The following is an 18,430-nucleotide window of genomic DNA, read 5'->3' as shown; positions in this document are numbered from 1 at the left end:
GCTATCACAGTGGGGGCCTTTTCTGCCCTCCTCTCTCCCTGGGCTTTGTTCCACGTACCCAGCAGCCTTCCCATGTGGTATCAGGGCCAGGTAACAAGTAATGGTGCCAATAAATTTCTAAAAGTGCCAACACAGAAGACAAAGATAAGGGGGTAGGAAAGAAACAGCTCCAACACAACGTCCCAAGGAAAGCCCTCTGTTTGCGTGACTGGGCTCTTCTGTGAATGTGAAAGGGAGGGTCGGGGGAATGATCAGAAAGGACAGCTCCATAACAGAGTTGGGCTGGGCAGACATAGGATCTGTATGCTGTCCCCTGAAGGTCCCTATTGGCCGTCACTCAAGAACAGCTTCCCATGGTGGCTGCAGGAGGAGGGCGGTGTGAGTATCACGGCCAGGACCCAGGTGGAGGGCGGCTCAGTGGGAGAGAAAGGCCTGCTGGAGCAAATGGGGCGATGGGCTCAAGTTCAGTGCTCAACTCCTAAGCCCAGTGTTGTCACCAATCTCCTAAAGCATTGAAGTTAGTTTAATGAACATGAAGGTAAATATTTTGTTGAAACACAAGATTCTATTTATTATGTAAATATTCACTATTCTGGTTATTATCGAACCAACAGAAGCATTCATTGGTCAGAGCCAGGCAAAGAGCATGGGGCCCAGCAACAGTCAGGGTGGAACCAAGTTCAAGTTGGCCCAGATGGGCAGCTCTAGCATCAGGGGGTCAGAAGACCAGGGCCTTGCAGGACGCAGTGCCACAGCTCCAATACAGCAGGGCCAGAGTCCTGGGGTGTGGGGTGGCACACTTAGCCCAGAAAATAAGAGACCCTACAGCTGGAGGAGAGGCACAGGCTGTGTGTTTCAGGCAGCATGATGGCCTACATAGAAGTCCAAGAGACCCTACAGGTAAATAATTAGAGCTATCAAGAGTCCAACAGAGTTTCTGTGTAAGATCAATAAAGAAACACTAGTAAAGGTCCTGCCCCAGCCCCAAGCAGATATGCAGTGAAGGCAGCACTTGCAGCAGAAGCAGGGGTTCCTGACTGTCCACCCGTCAAGCCCCTCAGCACAGCCTCAGCAGTGGTCAGCCCAGCTCTGGGTCTCCAGGCACACCTGTATGAGAGGAGGGTCTGAGCAGGTGCCAAGGGGCCCCCCAGGGCCAGGCTGGACTCCAGTCCAGAGGCTTGTTGGTGGGGCTCAAGGAGTGGGGCATGCTAGTGGCTCTGCTGGTGCCACTGCACAGGATCCTCAAGAAGAAAGCACAGGTGGAGAGACTGGGCTTGGAGTGGTTGCTGATCTATTCTGCTGCCTCTAGTGCTTGGAGAACAGGGTGCAGCAGGCACAGCTGAGCCCAGTCCAAGGCCACAGGTGGCCTGAGGGTGCTTCCAGTGGAGCACAGGCAGGTCCTAGCCACCAAGAGGGAGGGGACCAAGAGGGACGCTGGGTCTTGGCTTTGGTGACTAGAGGGCAAATGGAATGAGGCAGACGGGCAGATGGGCAGGTCAGATCCAGGTACACACCTGCCTGAGAAGAGGGGCTGAGCAGGTGCCAAGAGACACACGGTGTTGCAGGATCCTCTACTCCCTTCTGCTCTGCCTCCCAGGAAAGGCAAGGTCCTTCTGGGCTACAAGACCACGACCTCTCCACCCATCTGAGCTGGTGCTTCTGCGTTCTCCCCTTCCCACCTCCACACGAAGCCTCAGGGCCAAGCTCAGCCACTGATCACGTGCAGCCCTGGGCCTCGGGGCCTCTCTTGTGAGTGCCTGCTTATCCATGACTATGCCATAAGTGCCCACTTGCTCCACAGGGCTGAGGCAGGAACGCTTTCAGCTGGAAGTCCTACTGCAGGTGTCACCCACACACAGCCACACGCAGAGGCCACTGAGGTCCAGCTGGGAATGTGGACCCGGTTCCTCAACTGGACTCTGTTTGGACTACTGCTTCGAACACATGCTAAAGAGCAAAGCCAGCCGCCTGGTCCGCCCCCATAGCCCCTCGGGCCACCAACCTCATCCCCGATTCCACTCTCCCGCAGGCTCTGTGCCACGGCAGCTCCAGCCCGACTCAGAACCCCATGCTGCCTGGAAGGCAGATGGCCAGCACGGAGGCTGCTTCCTGGATGTCTCTGTCCCTCACACCCTGCAGAGGGTAACATCCCTCCCGTGCCCTGCACACCTGTCACTCTGGAACCTCCTGGATGCCAAGGCCCTCTCACCTTTCTACTCTCCATGCCTGTGCTTCTTTCTTGGCTCCCCAGGACAGCAGCTCAGCCTCAGAACCTGCATGCACAATCCCTTCCAGGGCCTCACGGCTACCACCAATGGAATCCCAACCCTCAACAGCCTCCTTCCTAGACAGGCTTCGCCCGCAGGCTGCTACTGGGGTCTGAATGAGCTGCTGCCTCTGCCACGCTGGCTCCAGCCTCAACAGCGGCCCAGGGCCACCTGGCCACCCTCTCGCCCTTCGGGACAGAGCTGCCCTCCCCTTCCATCTCTACACAGCAATTGACTCTACACTGAGGCCAGGCAGTTTTTTTTCAACCAGGACTTGGTTTTTATGGGTTTTTTTGTTCCCAAATCATCAGTCCCCACAGCCTGGTAACACAGCAGACCCGTCACTCCAGCTGCAGGCTTCCTCCTGTCTCCAGCCTGTCGCTGCCAGAGCTCCTGCCCCTCGCAGTCCCATGCCCTCTGCCTCCTCGCACCCCTCAGTCTATCCTACGTGCCCTTGAAATTGGTTGAAATTGGTACATGTGCAGCCCCACCCATAGGATCACTCAGCCCTCCTCCTTCTGAAACCTCCTGTGTGATGTGACTTGACCCACAGGACTGAGCCTATGGGACAGCAGACCTCTGTGTCACCTACAGATTGGCATGGAGTTCTGAGAAAGGGGCCCTGGCCAGGTCTCTGTGGAGAGAACAAGAGACCGCCCGGCCAGCAAGAATGAGGAGCAGGGACAATGTGAAGAGAGCAGAAGAAGGCAGCTGCAAGTGGAGAAGGACCCTCAACTGGGACCTCGGCCAGGACCACGCTGAGAGCCGTGGTAGCAGCTGGGGCCTCGGCCAGCACTTGTTTGTTGAAGTGGAAAAGAGCCCTGGTGGGAAGGCTGCTAAGGCCGGTGAGGTGCATCCAGCTTTCATCAGGGGCACAGAGAATGGCCTTGAGGACAGGTGGGGGTAGGAGGACAAAGCACAGGTGCTAAGGGAAGCAGGACAGGTAAGCTGATGGCGGGGGTGACAGAGACCAGCTGCTAGGTGCCATGTAGAGTAGGACGTGGGACAGGAAGGGCAGCAGGAGGGCCAGCCCCAGCCCAGGCTCATTGGCCACTGTCATTCAGGGTGAGTGGCCTGGGGTCCACACTCAGGGCCTTGTTTCCCTGCCCACCAAAGGACAGACAGAAGTCACTCACGCTGTCCACGGCGAGGATCTTGGCCCAGATGAAGACGAGCAGTGGCCGCAGCTCTCGGGCTGAGCTCTGGAGCAGCTTCAGCACGTATGGGAAGATGCCCACTGACAGGGCCTGGGGCGGGAAGGACAGTTGGTGAGGCCCTGCCTGACTTCATGGGCTACAGCCCTGGGATAATACCTCAGCATACGGGCCAATGAGACAGAAACAAAAGACCTCACTTAAAGCCTGCCTCACCTGTAGGTAGACCCGTCTCTGATTTTATTCCTAGAAGGTGTCAGTACTTCTAGCCTTGACCAGGACTGACCTAGAGACGGCCATCTCCAGGGAGCAACGTGCTGGAAGAGTGCACACTTAGTTATTCTTCCTACTGGTAGACTCCCTCTCTCCTCTTCCACGGCGGCTGACTAATGACACTGTGTTGGCAGTACCCAATTAGGGAAAGCCCTGAAGTGGACCTCAGCAGGCAGCCTGGTGTGCCCGCCCAGTGCCCTGGCTCCTTCTGCCCACCTACCTGCTCCCCTCTTACAGTGCTCTCAAGCAGGCTGGACACAACACGCTTGTGAGCACTCAGTATGTCACTCAAAATGGACAGCTGCTCTTTAATAATGTGCAACACCCAGTGTTTATTTATTTATTTCTTTTGCAGTGCTGGGATCGAATGCAGTGCCTTGTGCGTTCTAGGCAAGTGCTCTACCACTGAGCTACATCCCCGGGCCAGTTCAATTTCTAATTGTTCACTGAATATAAATTTTCAAACTTCAACTTTTAAAATTTTATTTGCAAACAGAACCAAATAAGATCTACGTACATATTGCAAATGTCTCCTAGGTCCCTGTTTCTGGGTACTGGGGAACCCAGGAGCACTTTAGCACTGAGCTATATCTGCAACCCTTTTTATTTTGGGATAGGCCCTAAATTTCCCAGGCTAGCCATGAACTTGCAATCCTCCTGCCTCAGCCTGAGGAATCTCTGGTATTACAAGTGTGTGCCACCGTGCCCAACTTGGGTGATAGGTCTCTTGAATCTCTCTTCATTACATATTTTTAAATTTGTTCTTTTTAGTATACATGTTGAATTTCTTTTAATGTAAAAATTTCCCCAATTTTCCTTGTGATATATTTGTTGAAAAAGAAAAACAAAACCAGATCATTTCTTGATTCTCTTCATGCCAATCTCTTCTGCTTTAAATGGCCATTTCTACTCTGCTATAGAATGAGTAACCAGAAAAGCACTTCAGAACTATGCCTAAAATAATATGAAAAGGCAGTGATGAGCATTCAGGGACTTCCTGAGAGGGATGCGTGTGACTCTGTGGCTCCCTGCCTCTTGGCAATGGCAGGCAGGTCTCCTGAGAAGTGCCCCGCCAGCAACACTTCCTCCCTCAGCACTGATTCTAACATCAGATGGGAACAAGGGCAAAGCAGAAACAAAAGACCCAACATGGTGCTGCTAACAGCTGTGCAGGAACGGGAGGTGGTCTCCAAGGCCTCGGGATTTCCTGGACATCCCGCAGAGGGCATGCACTCTAAATCATGTGGCTGGGGCACCTTCCAGAACACTGGCTAAGTTCAGACTGTCACGTGGAAGCTGATCTCCACCCACCCCCCCAGCCCTGGGCCCAAGGAAGGCAGTCAGCACGCACCAGGCTTACCGCCCAGGGACCCAAGTCCAAAAATCTTCCCAGCAAGTCCAAGGCTCTCAGCCGGTGCACTTGACTTAGCAGCACCTGGAAAGATAAGAACAGAAGGGCATCACGGCAAGACTGTTCCATTGTTTCCCCGGAAGCCTCTGCCTCTGACTGTGGCTCCGAGCAGGAGCCTGACTGTCTTTCCATCTGTCTGCTGGTTCCTTCTGTCCTCCACAATTCACACTCCTAGGTTAAGACTCCTAGATTAACACTCTTTATTTCTTCTTCATGGGTTAAATATGCTCACTGTAGAAAATAGCAGAACACTTCAACTGTACTTGAAAAGGTAACTCAGTGGTGGCACTGTGGTTTATCAACTGCTAAACATTTGTCTTGGACCCACACACATCCCTGACTGATCCCAAACTGGATAACACGTTATATATATCTATATCCATGTCTCTTCCTTAAACTGAACACACGGTGGTCATGGCTCCACAGCCCTGGACATGACTTGCCAAGTCATTCGGAACGGAAGCACAGCATTTCATTTATATGAACGAACGTGAGCTTCTAAAAATGATTTCTCACTGCTAGATATTTAAATTATCATAAAATGTTGTTATAAATGATGCTGTGATGAATCTCCTAACCAGCACGACTCTGCACACCCACAGGAGCTTCTCCCCTAGGATAAACTTAAGACGCAAAATGACACCTTCAAAGCTTCTGTACTTGTGTCACCAAACCACTTGCCAGGGGGGCTACCTGCCCTCCACACAAGCAGTACCAGCTCATGGGGCTGTGGCCCTGGGAAGGCACTTGACCTCAGAGACCAATTTGGCAATTTATGAAACAAGGACAACACAACACCCTCCCACAAGGGCCTCATGAAACTAAGTGATTAAAGCTGGGGCTAACCCAAATTATTATTATTGCTATTACTCTAAGACAATATGGTAGGTGAAACTGTCCTTTGAAGCTGAAATTTTTCACAACTAGTAAAATTACTTTCATAGGTTATTTCTCTAGTAAAGCAGTAATACATACCTTTATTTTTCTATTTATTTTTTTAAAGTTGTAGGTGGATGCAATACCTTTATTTAATTTATTTATTTTTATGTGGTGCTGGGGATTGAACCCAGTGCCTTACACATGCTATGAAAGCACTCTACCATTGAGCCATAACTGCAGTCCTAAATGTTTGACTTTTTCCTAGTGATAAACAGTTCTTAGTAAATGAAAAGAGAGTGCCCTTTGCCATCTATTTTGTATGTATTTTCTATTATATCAAAGTTTTACTTTTCTCTCTCTCTCTCTCTTTTTGCAGTACTAGGACACCCAAGGCTTTGCACATGCTAGGCAAGTGCTCTGCCACTGAACTGTATCCCAGCCATTTTTATTTTTTGAGACAGGTTAAGTTGCCCAGGCTGGCCTTGAACTTGAGATCCTCCTGCCTCAGCCTCCCAAGCTGCTGGGATTATAGGCATGTGTCACCACACCCAGGTCAAAATTCTATACATTTTTTAAAAAATAATCTTTGATTCAGGGCCTTATGCATGCCAGTCAAGAACTCTAACATGGTGCTACATTTCCAATTCTACATTTATTTTTTTAACTTGGAACATTTTACTTCACCTTCTTAAGACTCATCAGCACATACATTACTTTGACCACTTATCTTGGTGTGCCACAAAGCTGTTAGACACCTGAGGTCCTGATGCAGACTGATTCCTCACTCAGGACAAGGTATCTGAAAACCCCACATATGCACTGTCTCCCTATCACTGTTCTGGGGTTACATCTGCCTTAAGTCCACAGCTGGCCAGTTGGCAGGTGGTGGGAGCTCTGTGGCATGCACTAGCATGGGCAGAGGCTGCAGGGGACAGCTCCAAGTTGAGTCATTTATAACGATTTTTTCCTTCATGGTGTCTATGCTGGAGGACATGTGTACCAATCCCTCAGACCCACAGCATCTCTGTCCTCTGATGTGCTGTCATCCAGTTAGTGTTATGGGGCACTTGCTTTGTGTAGATACCATGCTGGGCAGTGGGGCGGTGAGCAGGGACAGTTAGGATCCCTGGAAGTCAGTCACTTAGCCTTGGAGACAAGCACTAACAGCCTTGCTCACTGCGCATGGGGGTGATGGGCAGTGCTGTCAACACGCGTACGTAAGCAGAGGTCTGAGCTAGTTGGGGGTTTTGGAAGGGTTTCCCTCCCAGCTAGAAGGTTGCAGCCATATCCTGGAGAGTGATGTGCAGGGATTACAGGGTTCCAGCAGGAAGCTGAGAAAGATGAAGGCATCTGGGGAAGGGCAGGTGGCTGGTCTGAGGTGGGCAGCCGGGGGAGGAGGCAGACCACTTGGCAGGTCCTTGACATTGTGCATCCTATGCTGGGAGGAGCCACCTGAGGTGCTGATGCCCATGGTAAGTTCTTGCCAGCCCACTTCTGGCCAGCTGTGGTATCTGAAGTCCTTGGGCAACACAGGAGTCTGTGCTGCATGATGTATGCTTATTTGGAAATAAACATCAATGAAAAGTATTGGGAAAAATGGTATTTTTTTTTTATTCAAACATTATATCCTTTCTTTCTTCTGTTGATTCATATATTTAAAAAAAATAAATCCAAACACAAATCAAAATTAGTTACAAAATATAGAGTGGCTCCTTTGGTCTGTATTTGTACTTTAAACAAACAAACAAACAAACAAACAAAAACCCAAGCTAGAAGCGGTGGCCACATCTGCCATCCCAGGGACTCAGGAGCCTGAGGCAGGAGGAGCCCAAATTCAAAGCCAGCCTCATCAACTTAGTGAGGCCTTGTTTCACAATAAAAAATAAAAAGGGCTGGGGATGTGGCCCAGTGGTTAAATGCCCCAGTACCTGTTTCAGGCTAGCCCAGGAAGTATGGCAATCACAGAGATAAGTGACAGTCAACAGAGGCATTGCTGGGGTTTTCTTCTCCTCCATGGCAAGCCAGACTGAGGACCAAGAGTGGCTATCTGAAGACCAGGTAAAGCAGAGCTTGCTGAGGCAGCCCAACTCCACCGGCCAGGTGTCAGAGTCAGTGCTCAGGTTCTGGCCCAGCCTGGCACTCCAGGAAGCAGGCTGCTGTGGGGCATCACATGTCAATGCACAGGTATGTGAGCACACATGTGTGCAGAGTGTGCATGATGACAGCACCCTAGGCCGCTCTCTGCTGTCACCTAATAACCCTGTTCTTTCAGACCCAATATTTATTTGAAATAAAATGGTACATTGAGAACAGAGTTCTCGTGAAATGCTCTCACTGATTTCCAAGGTCCATGTAGAAATACAAAAGTTTTACCCTATGAAATCACTCTGTCCTCCTTTTCTGCAATATTGACCTTCATTCTTTCACCTGGGCCATCTCTGCTCACCTGCCACCTGGGGAGGAGGCAGACAGGAATGGTAAGCCCCAGGCAGGTTGCAGAGCCAGAAGACCCAGTACACCATGGAGTTGCAATGTTGTGGGATTCCAGAGCTCCACACAAGATGACCGTGGTCAGCAGAAGTGGTCAGCAATGATGAGGGGAGAAAACTGCCCTCAAGAACAAGCAACACCTTTCTCCCCAACCTCAGCTGACCTGCAGTTTGAAAGGTACAGAAGGGACAGAGGCTGGCTGGAAAGGTGGTATTTCCATGTTGACCTATTATCTGTGGGCCTTTGAAATCTCTCACTGGACCCTAGATGCCCATCAGCTGATTTCTCTGAGGTGTAGGTGGAAAAAATTTGCTCTGGCTTATGGGAAAAGTAGGGGGGATCTGATAAACAAGTAGTTTCTAATACAGAAAGCTCTTCCCTGAGTTAAGAATGCCCGACTTGCCAAGGCACTAGAGGAAAATTTATAGATGACAGGGTGTGGGCTCTGGCAAATAACAAAGGGGAAGTGACCAGCTGGGTGAACGAAGCCGGCCTCGGGCGCTCCCACCTTCTTCCTCGCTTCCTCCTTAGTTAAAGTTTACCATCGATCCTGGCTGGCAGGGCCTGGGGGAGAGGCTTCCCCAGTGATGAAGAGGCTGCTGCTCTGCATGCCTAAATTATCACAGAGAGATGCTATTTCCCCTCTCTTGGCATCAGGGTTGGCTCCAGAGGCCCTCTCTGTCTCTGAGGGACATGGATTGTAAATGGAACATTAGGAAAAAAGTCAATAGAAGGCCATTTATAAGAGGGTTATTTGGCAAACCCAAAGAACTGGGTTTCACACACTTGGCATGGAGCCCCCGCTTTGGGCCGGGCCACCATCGCCCCACTGCACTGCAGGAGTAAGAGCAAGGGCAACGGGGAGCAACACAACCAACATGGCCACCCACCGCCTGCCTGGTACCAACACTGGCCACTTCCTCTTCCCATTCAATGAGGACTCTGGCCTCCACTGGACATCCAGCTGTTTTGTTATTGTTACTGCTGCATTTTTGTTTTGTTTTGAAAATTTGTTTCCTTTTTTGTTTATAGGTCACCTTGCTATCCCAGGATGGTCTTAAACTAATCTAAAAGCACAAAAGGGGAACAGTAATTATTTCAAGGGGAACAGTAATTATTTTTGCTTTCTTTTTTATAACGTCAGAAAAAAAGCAGTGATAATATACAAAATGCACCAAAAATATCTACAGTGAAACATGACACACAGTTCTTTGTTGCCCACTGGTTGGTAATGCCAGCGCGAACAGACAATTGCTACATTTTATCACATTTACATAGGACCCTTCCAACTCTTTTTTTTACTGGCTGGCACCCTCAGGGTAAAGTCCTAGATGAGGAGAAATCGCATTTTGTGCCAGGTGAATAATCTCTCAAACCCCCAAAGCTGGCTGATGCAGGGCAGAGCAGATTCGAGAGAAGGGAGGGCTGCCGTGTTCCACAGCATGACAGAGAGAAACCCATGCCTGTTTTAAATGACCTTGCAGAAGTGGGAGCCACTTAGGGAAGCTTTGGTCCAGTGAAGACGGACTATGCTGCCCATTATGTGGGGTTAGCAGCTTTAGTAAGAAGGGGGAAGGTGGACGTCCCTGCACAGGTAGCCCATGACATGGCTCTGCCTGGCGGTGGCACCATGACTTGAGCCCACCTGGGGGAACAGTGCCCTTCCACCTGGAGGGCCTTGGATTTACCTGGACACGGGAGGGACCTCCTCCCTGTCCTGTGCTGGCACAACCCCCCAGACAATCACCACAGCTTCCCCCCAGATCCAAACGCTGTACCCTGATTACAAAAAATATTATGATTAGACCTTGGTTCTGTGGTGACAGGAGTGGGTACAGCCAATTCTGCATCCTTGAGTAGAACAGCTTCTCCCAACCAGGACCCAGTAGATACATGCTGAGACAAGAGCTTGGAGAAATCTTTCTAATATCACTATTGTGATGAATCCCAGTATTCCCACCCTATCCTATCTTTTTAACCAAAAAATCAGCTGGCTGGACACCCAAAACTCATCTTCCAACTGGGTGTGGTGATGCACACCTGTAGTGCCAATGACTCAGGAGCAGAGGAAGGAGGATCCCAAGTTTGAGCCAGCCTTAGAAATTTAGTGACACTATGTATCAGAATTAATAAAAAGGGATAGAGATGCAGTCCAGTGGTAGAGCACCTCTGTTCAACCCCCCGCATTGCAAAAACAAATAAACCAAAACAATCTGGTATCCTGCTTGAGTGGGTAACAATCTACTGTGAGTGTGACACAGGCCATATAAGTGACTGGCCTCTCCTCTCAAAGGCTCACTCAGAAAGTGTCTATTTCTTATAGCAAAACACTGACAGACCCACAGGCAAAGGAAAGCTGGTGGCTTCCAGGGCCCGTGTTGCTCCAGTTAAAGAAGTTCACAGGAACATCTGTAGCGACACATCAAGGCAGGGCGCGGTGGCCACGCCTGTAATCCCGGCAGCTTGAGAGGCTGAGGCAGGAGGATCGTGAGTTCAGAGCCAGCCTCTGTAAAAGCGAAGTGCTAAGCAACTCAGTGAGACCCTGTCTCTAAATAAAATACAAAATAGGGCTGGGGATGTGGCTCAGGGGTCAAGTGTCCCTGAGTTCAACCCCAGTACCAAAAAAAAAAAAAAGTAGGGGCACATCTGTAATCTGCCGTGCATCCACCTCTCCTCACAGGACTAATCCACACACCTTGGCTTCCACGGAGTGTGTGGGGGGGGGGGGGCTGCGGGAGCCTGGGTGGAGTGCAGCTTGCTGGCACCAGCACTTCATCAATTCCTGAAGTGCCAATGGGAGGGGAGGGCGGCAACTCCACCTCAGATTTATCTTTTCTTGGGGGTGGGGGAAGGAATTCAATGACTTTACTAGGAAAGCCCATTGGGAATAAATGTGCAATCAGCTCCCAGGTCTTCTGTTGGATCTGTGTGATTTATGCACCATCTGGCCAGAGCACAGCCACCACAGAGGGCTGGTATTCCAACCGCTATCAGGGGACACGCAGGCAGCCGAGGTAAACCAGCCCTTGGGGACTCTGGGCTTTGGTTTGCTTCTGTGATCAGACGCCTTATAGCCAGGCCTGGTCTGAAGCCACTCACCTGTAGAACGATGGGCAGCTGCTCAGGGGGACTCCGGTTCTCCACGCCCATGGTGAGCCACACCTGGAACGCAGTCAGCTGCTCAGCGAAGAAGGGGCTGTGCTGTGGGATGAGCAGAGGCATGAGTTAGGGACCTTGGCCCCACCAGCACCCTTACGGGTCGACAGAGCACTCACTCTGTGGCTTTGACCACACAGGGGAGGGACACAGCACGCTCCAGCCCAAAGACAAGGTAGAGCTGCAGGATTTGTGAGCAGCCTAGAGACGGGCAAGAGAGGGCCCAGCTGGGCCCTGTGGCCACGCCTGTGGTCCAGAGACTCAGAGCCTGAGGCAGGAGGGTCACAGTGAAGTGAATCAGCACTAGCCCTTTTTAAAGTTTTATTTTCATACATACATTTAGAAAGTTGTAGGTATCTTAGACATAGAGGTCGATGGATTTTTACCAGTTGAATATGCTTGTGTAAGCAGCATCAAAATCAAGTAGCAGCACACGAGCAACCCCTGGGCCCCCAGCCCCTGCCACAGCAGCCTTCCTGGGTGGCCACGTCCTGCCTGCTTCTGTGGGCCGAGAGGTAGAGCCACACAAAGTGAGGTCGAGTCTGGCCACCTCCCATTAGCATGGGGGCCTACAGGTGTAGCTGTGGCTTTTGCTGCAGGTGGAACACCTGTCCCTTCCACCTCCAGGGGGCACTTCGAGTTCCTGTAGTGGCCCTCACAGTGCAGGCCGAGTACAGTGGAGCCTGAAGCACAAAGAACAGCCAGTTACCCTGGCTCTATCTTCACTTGAAATGTTAACGTTTTGCGCCCCTCCCTTCCCCACCATCCCAATTTGGTGAAATTATTCCCCAAAGCAGAATTTTGATTCCAGAAATGATGTAGCAAGATTCTTGAAAAGGTCCTTGGCAAATATGCCTGGCACTGGAAAGAAGAGTTCCGCCCAAGAGGAGCACACGTGCCAACGGAGGGACCTCTCCTGAGGGGGGCGGAGAGTTCCGGTTTCCTGCAAACACAGAGGAAGCCGCCCAGAGCACAAAAAGCCAAGACCTTGTGAGGCTTTCAAAGGCCCTGTCCTGCCTGCAGGAGCCGAGGTCCTCGGGCTGCTCTGGCTGGGCTGGAAGGTGGGGAAGTGGTGGGGCAGCCTCTAGGGGAGGCTCGTGACTATGACAAGACATTGTCCCTGCCCAGACCTGTGGAAGGTGGGCAGGCAGGCCTTTGTTTGGGAGCCTATGGGCATACACCCGGCACACAGGGGAGCCAAGGGCATGGAACAGCCAGGGCTCAGGGCAGTTTGCAGTACGTGAAAAGATGTACCAACTCCAGCCCACAGGCAGATGGATACGTGAGGGCAGTGTGGGTGGACTCGGTGGTGGGGGTGGGTGCTCACTGCAGAAGGCGGTAGACAGGCAGAAACGTGTGAGAGGGCAGTGTGGGTGGACTCGGAGGTGGAGGTGGATGCTTGCTACAGAGTTCTTCCAACTCTGCTCCATCTTGAAACTTTTTACAATAAAATGTTACCGAAAAATTTTAAAAAAGCAAAAAACGGGGGAGCAATCTAAGAAAAAGGTCAGGGAGGTCCTCTTCAAAGGCTCTTGACTCAGTGTAAGGAGGGCCTTAATCTAAGAAGGGCCTTGGCCTAAGTGACTCCACTTTAAAATAAAACTGCAAGTCCCTACCAGGCATACCTATGGAGCTCTCCAATATTGACACCAGGCACAGCCTGATAAAATAAGTCACTTTCCACAACCCTGATAAAACTCAGAGTGAAGTCACTGTCGTTTGCCTTCACCTTGATAAAGGCAGAGGTGAGAGATAAGGGCGGAAACCACCAGACCAGATGGCTTGACACAAAGATGTCACCGAGAAACCTGGTAACAGCTAATAGGGATTGAAAGGGCGAGTAGAAACCCCGAAATTTAGCATAAACGGTGGAGCAAATGAACAGACACTCAGCCAGCCGACGCGATGCCCACATGCTGGAGAGCCCGAGGAGGACCTGACTGACACCCCGACTCTTCTCGTGGTTGGCCTGCTCCTCTGCATCATCCTCACCGCTCTCAAACTCCACGGCCACATCGGGACCCTGGTGAGAACAGCAACTTCTCCTTAGGACCCTCTCCTCAGCTGGCCGTCAGCTCCACCCCAGGAGAAGCCTGCCTCCATTGCTTCCTGACCTGATCACTGCGGCCTGAGTGACCACGCCTCTGCTGGACTTCTGGCCTAAGGCTTGAGACTTTCCATCTGGCACTTGAGCTGGCATGCAGAGGGAATGTCTGTCACGAGTCTGTCATGATGAAGTGTGTTTGCAGTGCACAGAATTAACTTAGAATCGCTTGCTCTGAATTGATTCTGTCTATTGCAGTGCCCAGCATTAAGGATTGTCACTTTTATTGATTAAGAACCTATAAAGGGGCTGGGGCTGAGTGATAGAGCACTTGCCTTGCACTTGTAAGGCACTGGGTTTCATCCTCAGCACCACATAAAAATAAACAAACAAAATAAAGGTATTGTGTTCATCTACAATTAAAAAACAAAAAAAGAACCTATAGAGTGGACTTGGACAGAATGATGTGAGTGTAAAGCATTGAGAAGGGCAGGAGCATGTGGACCTTCTTTATTTCTTCCCCTGACTGCACAAGTTGCACCTTTGCCCCTTGGGGCACCTGGTCGTTCCAGTCTTGGGGTGCACCGAGACCACTGGGGAGGAGAGTGGGTGGATTTAAGATGGCGGTTAGAGGAAGACTGCATCTGTTGCTGGGTGGCTTGGGATTCCCTTTTAGGAGCCAAGAAGAAATGGGAAAAAAGACCCTTGGCAAACGCAGTGACCATCCATTTCATCGACAGCATCGGCAAGCTCCGTAGGGACAATTTTTTCAGTTTTCATTAAGAATCCCTTTTTTCTTTTTTTTTTTTTTCCTGTTGTTTATTTTGGTGTGTTTCTGTTTCTCTCCTTTCTTGTCCCTCCAATAGTCAGATCTCTTGTCCTTTTCTCCCCTTTACTCACTTTAGTTTTTCTCCTCATTTACAGCCATCACTAGCTGTCACTCTTCTGCTTTCTCTGTTCACATTGAACCTTCTAAACTTTCTGCTACCTCCCCATCACGTTTCCTTTTCTCTTAATGAACTGTGTTCTACCATCTTTTAGAACTGTTCTGTTTACACACTCCTGCCCCCACTATTCACGATGTGGTTATTAGTACTGTGGACGGCAGAGTTGGGACCTGCTGTTTCTTCAATGCCAGATTGAGTTCATGGTTATTTGCTATTTTGCTCTTGGCAACTGCTGACCCCACCTTCCTGTCTTCATGATAATTAGTGCTGTAGAGGTCACAGTAGACACAGGATAGTTATTTTAATGCTGTATATTATTAGTATTGATATTTGCTATTGTTTGTTTTGCCCTATTCTGTGAGGTGCTGGGAACCTACAGGGACACCACAAGTTCACAGGGTAGAGACTCTGTTGTTGACCTAAACTCAGCCAAAAGATAGCACACTTTGCTCCGCACACAAATTGGCCACTCTGAAACTTCAGCTATACTTTAATACAAAGAAGAGAAGAGACAAATACCCAAACTAATACTCAGGCCCCAAGCAGGAAGAGCTACAGGGTGCCCATTGGTCCTAATCACAGACATCCATGCCAAGAGCAAAAACAGAATTACACAAAAGCTGTTGACCCCACACAAGAGTGCTTGATCACTGACCCACATTCTCAGCCCCTTTTTATATTTTATTAGAGACAGGATCTCACTAAGTTGCTGAGGCTGGCTTTAAACTCATAATCATGTTGCCTCAGCCTCCTGAGCTGTTGGGATTATAGGCATGCCTGGCACAATGAGGGATTTTAATCTATATCACTCTAACACACTTTGGCAAGAGAAGGCCATGCCATAAAAAGGCTCACACATAAGAGTGGAAGATAAATCCATCCCAACAGATCCATAAAACCCAACACAGGAATACAAGAAATATAAAAAACAAGGTAAGATGATACCTCCTAAAGTTCATAATTTATCAGCAACTGAACTCAAAGATACCAAAATGGATGAAATACCAGATAAAAAACTCAAAATGATGATTATAAAACTAATCAATGAATTCTAAGAGATTATAGGAAAACAACTGAATGAATTAAGAAGTCATTACAGGATATGAATGAGAAACTTAATAAGGAGATGGAGATATTGACAAAGAACCAAATAGAAATCTTGAAAACAAAAGACACAATAAATCAAATAAAATGTTCAGTTGAAAGTCTCTTTAAAACAGTAGACCATGCTGAAGACAGAGTCTTAGAACTGGAAGGCAAAGTGGCCAGCCTTGAACATCACACAGTACCAAAGAAAGGAAAATAAGTAACCATGATCAGACTATACAAAAATTCTGGGACATTAAGAGACCAAATGTAAGAAGAATCAACAAAATGGAAAAGCATTGTGAGATGCAGGCTAATAGCATGGATAACTTCCCCAGGAAATAATATAAAAATTCCCAAACCTTGAGAATAAAATGAACATCCAGATATAGAATGCATACAGAACCTCAAATAGACACAGACAAGATTAAAACAAAGAAACAAACAAAAACCTCTCTCCATGACACATTATAATTAAAATGCAATTTTAAAAGCCTCAAGAAAAAAAAACAAATCAGGACACATTTAGAGGCGAGCCAATCAGAATCACTTCTGATCTCTCAGCACAAACTCTAATATGATCCAGGAGGGCTTGGAATGATGTGTTCTAAATCCTGAAAGAAAATAACTGTTAACCAAGACTACTATATCCAGCAAAACTATCCTTCAAGATCGAAGAAGAAATAAAGCTCTTCCAAGTTAAGCAGAAACTAAAAGAATTCCTCACTCCTAAGCCAGTACTACAGAACTTAAAGAAGAAATAAAAAACAAACTCCAGAACTCACAAATGGACAAATTTCCATTGAAGAGTAGCCAAGCAGATGAGAAATGTTTATTTTACTAAACATTAGAAATAAACTAAAATGGCAGGAATAAACTTCTGCCTATAAAAATATTGAACACCAGTGTTCAACTCTCCAACTAAAAGACACTGCCTGGCAGAATAGATTAAAAAACAAGACCTAATGTTGTTTGCAAGAGACTAAAAGTGAAAGGATAGCAATGATGTATCACATGAATCAAGACTGAGAACAAGCCTGAGTAGGAATAAATGGATAAAGAAAATATGGCATATATACACAACAAAGTTTTATTCAGCCACAAAGAAGAATGAAATTAGGTTATTTACAGGAAAATGGATGGAATTGGAGAACGTTATGTTAAGCACCCTGGTTCCCAGTGGGTGAACCAAATCTCAGAAGGTCATATATTTTCTCTCATATGTGAACTCTAGGGAGGAAAAGGGAAAAGAAAGGTGGTGGTGGTATTCTCAGGAAAATCAAAGGGAGATCAGTAGAATAGAGGAAAGAAGTATGGCGGGGAAGGGCAGGGGAGTGATACTGGCCAAATTATATCATCATATTGTGTGCATGTGGAAACATTCAACAACAAACCTCACCATTATGTACAATTATAATGCAACAATAGAAGAAATATTAAAAAAAAGTGCATCTGGCGATTTAACACACCCCACATGCACGGCTCTGAGCATGCCATACATGCATGCATGTTCACATACACCACAGGCAAAGGCCTCCAGGCCATGGTGACAAGTATTAAAGGTTACAGCACCTTGGTGGTGAGCTGAGCTCTCCATGGCCTCTGGTGCCTCCTGCCTGATTTGAGGGTGAGACACTCTGGCCTCTGGTGTTTGTGAGAGGCGATCTGACTGTGAACATGCCAGGGTCCCATCCTAAGCCCTTTGGGTATACAAACTCATTTTAATGCTCTAGGCCCCTTGGATTGAATGAGGACACTGAGGTACAGGGAGGTTGTCTAACTGGCCCATGGCCATGGTGCCAGGCTCTTGGCTATGATGCCCAACAGTTTCTCAGGTGGCAGGAGAAGACTCAGTCTTGTTGACCCAGCCTCATGCTCCCCTATGTCATCTCAGCCTCATGGATGGCCTGAGCATGTGATCACCCAATGTGATCACCTCTGCCAGCCCCTACCCAGGCCTCTGTTCCTGGGCCCCTGGGTACCTATGGTGGCCTCCTTCTTTCTCCCTTGAGCCCTGACTTGACATGGCACCTCTTCTCTTTTCACAGATTCTTGAGGATAGGGACAGGGTTATTCAGACTTGATGCCTCACATCACAAAGGCAAAACCAAGTGGGCCTCTGGGTGTTGCAGTGAGGACCCTGGTATCATGTCCAATTCACTTGCAGGTGCTGTGAATGAAGCCAGCTGCAACTTATGCAGAGCCAGAGAGACTAGGCTTCTGCCACCTGCAGTGTGGCTTGGGGTTGGGATGCCTGTGTGATGGGAGGGAGCCCTCAGAGATTTCCATGTGTGAGCCCCTGTGCCTCAGGCTTGGGGAAAGCACGACTCACCCTGCTGAGAGGGCAGAGGATGAAATGAGGGCTGCTCTGGGGAGGAGGCCACCTGCATGAAGAAGAGCAGACTCTTCAGAGCAATGCTTTACACTAAGATCTGTGTTTATCCCCAATCTTTTTTATTTTTTGTTTTGAGACAGGGTCTCACTAAGTTGCTGAGGCTGGCCTGAAACTTGCAATCCTCCTGCAACAGCCTCCAGAGTAAGTTTTTAAAAGGTGACCACTTCAAAATCTAACTTTATGGGCTGGGGTTGTGGCTCAATGGTAGTGCACTTGCCTAGCATGTGTGAGGTACTAGGTTCAATCCTCAGCACCATATTTAATAAATAAATAAATAAACAAATAAATAAAATAAAGGCATTGTGTCCATCTACAATTAAAAAAAAAA

The 18,430-nt window shown here is 48.7% G+C and overlaps 1 protein-coding gene across 1 annotated transcript in view; it reads right to left on the bottom strand.

Moving 5' to 3' along the window:
• Positions 1 to 18,430, bottom strand: part of Rptor (regulatory associated protein of MTOR complex 1) — a 338,384-nt gene that overhangs the window by 75,450 nt on the left and 244,504 nt on the right. Inside the window, exons 12-14 of the mRNA XM_077800527.1 lie at positions 11,574 to 11,675; positions 5,046 to 5,129; positions 3,404 to 3,514 (exon numbers count right to left, since the gene is read on the bottom strand). Coding sequence (XP_077656653.1) covers positions 3,404 to 3,514; positions 5,046 to 5,129; positions 11,574 to 11,675 — 297 coding nt within the window. The remainder of the gene's footprint in view (positions 1 to 3,403; positions 3,515 to 5,045; positions 5,130 to 11,573; positions 11,676 to 18,430) is intronic.

This window comes from Urocitellus parryii, chromosome 7 (genome assembly GCF_045843805.1).
Source record: "Urocitellus parryii isolate mUroPar1 chromosome 7, mUroPar1.hap1, whole genome shotgun sequence".
Classification (NCBI taxonomy): domain Eukaryota; kingdom Metazoa; phylum Chordata; class Mammalia; order Rodentia; family Sciuridae; genus Urocitellus; species Urocitellus parryii.
This window is presented reverse-complemented; position numbering and strand designations above follow the sequence as displayed.